Source organism: Bufo bufo, chromosome 3 (genome assembly GCF_905171765.1).
Source record: "Bufo bufo chromosome 3, aBufBuf1.1, whole genome shotgun sequence".
Taxonomy (NCBI): Eukaryota; Metazoa; Chordata; class Amphibia; order Anura; family Bufonidae; genus Bufo; species Bufo bufo.
Window position 1 is genome coordinate 36,676,182 of NC_053391.1, and position 7,908 is coordinate 36,684,089.

Here is a 7,908-nt window from a genome sequence, read left to right on the forward strand (position 1 = left end):
CTGTGTTTCGGAGAGGTGCAGGAAGGAGAAGGGGCCATTACAGAGGCCTGTGTTTCGGAGAGGTGCAGGAAGGAGAAGGGGCCATTACAGGGGCCTGTGTTTCGGAGAGGTGCAGGAAGGAGAAGGGGCCATTACAGAGGCCTGTGTTTCGGAGAGGTGCAGGAAGGAGAAGGGGCCATTACAGAAGCCTGTGTTTCGGAGAGGTGCAGGAAGGAGAAGGGGCCATTACAGGGGCCTGTGTTTCGGAGAGGTGCAGGAAGGAGAAGGGGCCATTACAGAGGCCTGTGTTTCGGAGAGGTGCAGGAAGGAGAAGGGGCCATTACAGGGGCCTGTGTTTCGGAGAGGTGCAGGAAGGAGAAGGGGCCATTACAGAGGCCTGTGTTTCGGAGAGGTGCAGGAAGGAGAAGGGGTCATTACAGAAGCCTGTGTTTCGGAGAGGTGCAGGAAGGAGAAGGGGCCATTACAGAGGCCTGTGTTTCGGAGAGGTGCAGGAAGGAGAAGGGGCCATTACAGGGGCCTGAGTTTCGGAGAGGTGCAGGAAGGAGAAGGGGCCATTACAGGGGCCTGTGTTTCGGAGAGGTGCAGGAAGGAGAAGGGGCCATTATAGAGGTCTGTGTTTTGGAGAGGTGCAGGAAAGAGAAGGGGCCATTACAGAGGCCTGTGTTTCGGAGAGGTGCAGGAAGGAGAAGGGGCCATTATAGAGGCCTGTGTTTTGGAGAGGTGCAGGAAAGAGAAGGGGCCATTACAGAGGCCTGTGTTTCGGAGAGGTGCAGGAAGGAGAAGGGGCCATTACAGGGGCCTGTGTTTCGGAGAGGTGCAGGAAGGAGAAGGGGCCATTACAGGGGTCTGTGTTTCGGAGAGGTGCAGGAAGGAGAAGGGGCCATTACAGGGGCCTGTGTTTCGGAGAGGTGCAGGAAGGAGAAGGGGCCATTACAGAGGCCTGTGTTTCGGAGAGGTGCAGGAAGGAGAAGGGGCCATTACAAGGGCCTGTGTTTCGGAGAGGTGCAGGAAGGAGAAGGGGCCATTACAGGGGCCTGTGTTTCGGAGAGGTGCAGGAAGGAGAAGGGGCCTGTGTTTCAGAGAGGTGCAGGAAGGAGAAGGGGTGTAAAATCCAAATTCTGATGTAAATTTGGCACGAAGAGCGAAACCTGCATCAAAATCTGCATGTGAAACGTGGATTCTGCACTGCACATGTCAGTGCCAGATGTGATGCTACAAAAACCCTTCTTTCATACTTCCTGTTCCTTTTTCATCCACTTTTGTCTAAAACAAAAACTATCAAAAACTGCCGGTGTGACTGCAGCCAAGGCCAGTCACCCCCATGCCCAGATTCCACTCTGCTCCATCTACACCCTGTGAAGGTCACGGTGTCATACCCCTCGCCGCCATCCCTCCAGCCTGTGCACCTAACACACAATGGTGGCACCGAGGTCTGGTGTAATCCTCTGGGGAGGGAGGAGGAGGGGGGGGCGCCTCTCTGCTGAGCCATCATGTATGATCAGGGCACAGCGGATTCTACATGTTACATGCGAGAGGTTAGGTGAGGTGAAGATGGGGCTCACTCCATAGTTGCCAATTATTTCTAGAAGAACGCCGGGAGGAGGGGGGAGGAGGGGGCCGTGAACCCTGCGCTCTGCATAAGCCATATCTCCTTCTGCACGGCGCCACACACGCTCGCTTACTTACTATGGAGGACAAGGAAGGAAGCTGGATTTTAAAGAGATTGCACAGAAACACAGTGATCAGCACTAACAACCAGGCGCAGCTCTCCGCCATGTTTCCCGGGATCTCATCACACACACAATAGCGATCACCAGGCCCCGCCTCCTCCTCCTCCTCCTTATCCGCGAGGGGGGCCCCGGCAGCTACACCTCCGGCCGGGCACCGACGGACCCGGAGAATTGTATTCTCTTTTATTTTTTATTTTAACCACCATTGATTCCCCCCCCCCCCCCTCTCCCGCTCTGACCCCTCCCCCCCCTCTAGGGGGCGCGAGGCAGCGCGATGCCTTCAGAACGTTGGGCACAGTGACGTTCCATCCGCTCGCGCCTCCCGACCAATCAGCGGCCGCCCTTCTATTTACCACTAGTGATTCAAACAAACGTGAAAAAAAAAAAAAACAATGGAGGGGGGGGGGGAATAAAATAAAAAAAATACCTAAAGCCGATTTACTATACGGACCCCTCCCTCAAAGACTGCCACAGTGAGGTGAGGGGGGGGGGGGGGGGGGGAGGAGGGGGCAATTAACGGATGAGTGACAGCCTAACCTACCCAGACAGGTGCCCGTGTTATGGTTTAAAAGGCGCTCTTTAGGCGACCTCAGCCAATCAGCGGGAGGGAAAGGGGCGGGGATTGCAGAAGCCCCACCCACTTAGCCCCCTCCCTCCGGCAGGTTGAATAGATAAAGAGGCGGAGGGATCCTATCCGGTTTGAACTAGTTCTCCTGGCTGTGGCATATTAACCGCTTGCCTCCGCCGTGCAGCCAGATAGTTCTTTGTGAGGACTCCATCTAGTGCAGGACGAGGGAAGGGATTTCAGCGCTGACGAACTCCCCTAGGCTTGGAGACTGCCAGAGGGATTTTATCTAGTTTTTTTTTTATTTTTCTCACGTCGGTGAAAAAGCACAAAAAAACCGGTCGCCATGCCTAAGAGAAAGGTAAGACGCGGGGCTGCGTTCTCAAGGACGCGGGGGGAAAGGGGCTGAGAGTGCGGGTTTCCTTCTCTCGTGCGCTTCATTTTACCGCCAAAAAAAACCGCGGAAAAAAAAGAAAACAAAAAAAGTGCCTCTCATTGTGCAGCCGCGGGTCGCTATCTTGCCGCGCTTTTCGTGATGGCGCGGTTATTTTTTTATTATTTTTGGTTAGTCACTTGCATAAGTTTGGTTTTTTTTTTTTCTTTAAAAAAAAAAATTATATATAATTTTTTTTTTATATCTTGTCATTCGGACATGGAGGTTTTGGTAATGGCGGCGTGGGATTCTGTGAGGAGACGAAGGGGGAGGAGGGGGGGTGGACTGAGCCAAAGGAGTAATGGCGCGCAGTGGAATAAGGGATCAGCTCTCGTCTGTTTTCCCGCCCCGCAGCCCTCGGCGGCGGGTTCTCCTCACAGCTCTCCTCAGCCGACTGGTCAGCCCGAGCGAGCGGGGAGGTCCGGGCGTTCTAGAACGTTCACGACGCGTTTTAGCCAATGAGAGGGAAGCGGGCGACGAGTCTTAGCCAATGGGATGCGAAGGAGCTCGTTACGTCACGGGCCATCAAGTTCCCCCGTGTGTGTGTTTGATAACCCTGTCCGTTAGGGGGGGAGGGAGAAGTCAGCGTCTATATAGCTATGGCATGTTCCACCCGTACACACCAGGTGGGGGGAGGGCGGGCAGCGACATGGCGTTGTCTCCTGTTTGTTTATAAGGCAGCTTACATTCTTGCAGGGCACACACCCCCCTCCTCCTCCCATTTATTCTTTACTATGGATTTCGTGTCCTTTGGTCATGTCAGCTTAGCGCCATCTGCTGGCTGACTGGTGTTTGGAGGACCTGCACATGGTGCGGTTTACTTAGACGGGCCTGCTAAGTAAATGGCGACTGATCGGGGCCTGGCTGCATGTAATGGACGCTGACGAGCTCTCCTTATACGGACAGTCGTGCAGACATGCTCTTTTAATGTTGTATCCAGACTTTTTTTTTTTTTTTTTTTTAATCAAATTTGCAGGGAAGTGCACATGGCTTCTGGTGCACTGAGTGCTTATTCATTAGTGCATGCATTTCTGCAGAGCAACATATCTGCAACGTGTAATTATAACTTGTACTTTATGCATAACGTTTTATATAATTTTTTTGTTTTTTAGGTTAATGCAGCTGAATCTGGTGATTCCAAGGATGAGCCCAAGAGAAGGTCGGCACGGTTGTCAGCTGTAAGTAGTCAGTAACCTTGAATATAAAAAGGGCCTCTCACCACAATGCAGAGCTGAGCAGACTGATGTGTATTGTGGGAGGTGATCGGTAAAACTTATAATTTATACACACATCTGTGAGGGGTGATGACACTGTGTATACAGATGGTCGATCACTGATTCTTTACCGCCGAAAGTTTTACAGCGGTGCAGAAAAGCAAATGTATAAATTACAAGTTTTACCAAACCTTTTCCTCCCAGAAATATCTGTCTGCTCCAACATGCTGCTTTCAGATCGCGCTGCAGTTTGTGGCGACGGGTCCTCTAAGTTAAAGCCATTAAAGCTAGTTTACTTAGTACGGCGTCCATACAAGCTGTAGGTAAGGTGATTGGCTGTTAACGGTCATGTGACTGTTACGCCATTACATACAGCTTGTAAACAAGAGGCCAGGAGCGGCTGGGGCTTTAACAAACTGTAGAATGCCTGCTTGTGTAGCAGCTTAGCATGCCGGGTACATGTGGATGACTGCGATCAGCCTCCTCTGGCACATAAGCTATTCTGAAATCACAACTTACCAGACCCCACATCTGTAGAATGTGTGCATGCTGGGAGTTGTAGTTTGACAGCAGCTGACGTGTCAAAGGTTGCTGACCCTGATGTATGGCTGTGACAGAGGCCATTGGCGGCAGCTCTACTTCCCTGCAGTGTTTTGTGGACCTAATGGTCTGTAGAGACGTCAGTCTGCCCCGGGGCTGTTCACGGTGCAATAGCCTGCATCTAACATCCCTCTAATGGAAAGACTGTCCAACAAGACTCCATGGTGCCCCCAGCCTTGTCATATTCAGTCATCTTGTCACTTTGGTGACGCTTGGGTGTTGGCTGCTCTTCAGACTCCTAAGTAATGGTCTTGGCTTTTTTTTGTTGCAGAAACCGGCTCCACCAAAAGCTGAACCAAAGCCCAAGAAGGAAAAGGCAGCAGTAAAGGTGAGTGTTAATGCTGACCGCTGTGCAGAGGGGGCCAAACAGCTGAGAGGTTGGGATGGATAGTTAACTCTTAGCCTCCCAGATGGCCCATCGCCTCCCTGTAGGTTTTGGATAGGCTGTTCTATAGCAGAGCCTTGTGTGACTACTTACAGCCTGTGTTGTACATGACTTGTGGATCTATCCTTCAAGTCCTGGTGGGGAAGGGGGATCCTTCAAATGTGTATTTTAAGAGACGAGGGTAAAAGTTGTGGAATATTTAGTTTCCCCATAGGCTGCAGGGGTTACTTGTGAATGCAGAAATCCTGTACTTATCCCCCCCATCTACTTTTAGGAGAAGACTGAGGACAAAAAAGTCGCAAAGGGAAAGAAAGGAGCTAAAGGTAAACAGACTGAAGAAGCTAATAAAGAAGAAGCTAAGGAAGACCTGCCATCTGAAAACGGCGAGACAAAAGACGACGACGACGAGGTGGGTGGTGGTCCTGTTTTGAGTGCTGCATTCTCAACCATGAAAAAAAGGAAACTGGTTTTGTTGCCTGTGGTGACCACTTGTATATCCGCTTCTGGAAAGGTGGAATTGCTGTAGACAACAAGACTAACCTGTACAGTTGTGATACATGGGGTCTCGTCTCGGTCCCTGGCTTGTCTGCAGTAAACTATTATTGTGGACCAAGCTAACGATGCCCAGAAGGATCTAGACTTTGCCGTTTTCATGGCGTCACTATTTGATGTATAGAAGGCAATTCTGCCTCTGTTTCTATGCAGCGTACAGTATTGGCTGATCCTCTGCATTAAGCTTATTTTAACCCTTCTCTTGCTTGCTTTCAGGCCCCAGCATCCGACGGAGAGAAGGATTCCAAATCTGACTAACCTACATCTGTTCAAGTCTTTTATCAGTGGTTCCTGTACCTCCCTTGTACAATTCAGAGGAATATTTTTATCAGCTATTTTGTAAATGCAAGTTTTTTAGTAGTTTAATTCTAGAAAACACATTTTTAAAATAGGAGGGAATCCCACCACATCTGTTTGACATTTTTTTTAATTGTATTAAGCGTTCGATGGCTGTTAGGCCCATCATATCCAGTTGTAATTGAATGGCATGTTTGAGCGAGGATGGAGCGGGGCTCGAACCCGTATAGTTTTCTTCTGACAAGACGGTTAAACACAACATTTTTGTTTTCCCTCTTTTCATGACCTAACGCCTTCTGCTATCTTGCTAGCGGATTCCCTGACGAGGAGTTGGGGGATGGCACAGCCCAGTGTTTCCTATACTGGTTGAAATGAGTGACATTTTTTATTTGTCTTAACATTTTAACTGTTCTCTGTACCCATATTGTCTTGCGTACAATTTATACAACCTAATAAAAGAAAATCCCCTGGTGTTGGATTTCCCTCTAAAAAAAATTGTGTACTTATCTGTGATGTTACCATATTTTTCCTATTTTTTTGGGTAGTGGTATTATATTTTCATTTCAGTAACTATGTAAAAGTGCTGTGAATCTTTTTGAAACCTTCGAGTGTGTAGTGAGTGTGACGTGAAGTACTGGGAAGTTACGAAACAAAAAATTAATTACAAAGCGGTTAAACTGTCAACCACTTCACTCCCCAGGGCGGCTGCATCGTTTTTATTTCTTAGACTTTTCCGCCATCTCCCATTTGTAGAGAATGGGTCTTAAGCTAACTCATTGAAGATACTGGTACGAGGGGTGCTGTTATTTTTTACAAAAAAAAACAACTTGTATTTTGAACTTGGAGTTGAAAAAGCCGCTAGTTTTTTGGATTCTGATTTTTCATTCATGTTTTTATTCCTAGATTTCCATTCTAGAGCTTAAGGTTACAATGTACAGATTGTTCATAGTGTCTGTGTACTGATCACCAAACCAATAAAACCTGGTTGAAAAAAACCTTAGTTATTTGTTGGATTGTGACTTTATGTAGCTTATTACATAGAAATACATAATCTAGTGATATAAAGCCTGAGTACAATGCTAACGGGGGGGGTGGGGGGTTACTATTCAGCCTTAAAGCCTTCATTTTTACACTATAGGTAAGTTGTATGCTAAAATGGGGAACCCTTACAGTTTGCCGTGGTCTGCCTTTTGGGAGCAGGCTGTTTTCCATGGCTCCTATTAAGGCTTGAGTAAATACGGCTTCAGATCATAGATTTGAAGTCAATCCATTTGAAACCTTTGTTAATGTGGTTTTAATACAGAATTAAAACATATTAGCTCCATGGAGCCAAAATGTGTTTTGGCTAAAGTTGTGTAATACTTGGGAATAGTGTAGACATTCACACGTGTGTAAAAAAAAAAACAAAATTGTAATCTGAAGCAGCCCACATACGTCGGGTCTGCAATACACGGGCACTCTGCATCATCACAGATGCAGATCAGAACCCCATGAAAGCGCTGTCCTAGCCGCTGCGCGGACGTTGCCCATGCATTGGAGACTGCCAATTGCAGTTCCCAATGCACAGAACGGATGCGCAACGTTTGTGTGCACGAGGCCTAAAAAGGAGTAGACACATTATCACTGAATACTTGGCTTCTTGCAGTGGTTCCCAAATACAAATGGTATTGGCCTTGCTCATGAATGCCTAAGCATGGAATACTCCTTTTAAAGGGTTTGTCGCCTGAAAAATGGGTATTGTGCTGGCTGACCTTAGCAATGTGCTAATGTCTGCTGAATGTAACTGTATTAGTGTCATCTCACTGCCTAAAGCCTTTATTGAGAAATTAACTTTTGTAATATGCCATTTAGCCTCTAGGTGCAGGGGGAGTGTTGCTCCTGCTCCTAGAGGCTCCGTTCTCCCACCTCTGGCCACACCCTGCTACACTAGATTGATATGAGCAGGCATTGTTGGTCTCCTAACCCCGGCCCTGTCTGCAGTGTAAATCTCGTGCCGTTCAGTATTCGGCGCAGTGAGGACACTGGCAGCCGGCGAGCGCCCTTCACTCACGGTGTGAGATTTGCACTGCGCTTAAAAGTGGTTGCTGAGAACCATCATTGCAGACTGGGCCTGGAAAAGAGTCACGGCCACC

General features: G+C 48.4%; 2 protein-coding genes across 3 annotated transcripts in view; one reads left to right on the forward strand and one right to left on the reverse strand.

Moving 5' to 3' along the window:
* Nucleotides 1-1,878, reverse strand: part of GET1 (guided entry of tail-anchored proteins factor 1) — a 56,957-nt gene extending 55,079 nt beyond the window's left edge. Inside the window, exon 1 of the mRNA XM_040423084.1 lies at nt 1,687-1,878. Within this exon, the coding sequence (XP_040279018.1) occupies nt 1,687-1,776 (90 nt within the window). The 5' untranslated portion in view covers nt 1,777-1,878. The remainder of the gene's footprint in view (nt 1-1,686) is intronic.
* A 540-nt stretch (nt 1,879-2,418) lies between these two features.
* On the forward strand, nt 2,419-6,776 carry HMGN1 (high mobility group nucleosome binding domain 1). Of its 2 annotated transcripts, none has more exons than XM_040423086.1 (5): nt 2,419-2,656; nt 3,841-3,906; nt 4,814-4,870; nt 5,202-5,331; nt 5,694-6,776. In XM_040423086.1, the coding sequence occupies exons 1-5, from the start codon at nt 2,642-2,644 to the stop codon at nt 5,735-5,737; spliced, it is 312 nt and encodes a 103-aa protein (XP_040279020.1). In that variant the 5' UTR covers nt 2,419-2,641; the 3' UTR covers nt 5,738-6,776. The 2 variants fall into 2 exon arrangements, with proteins under 2 accessions (XP_040279020.1, XP_040279021.1); XM_040423087.1 differs by having other exon boundaries at nt 2,420-2,656; nt 5,202-5,328.
* The last annotated feature ends 1,132 nt before the right edge of the window (nt 6,777-7,908 follow it).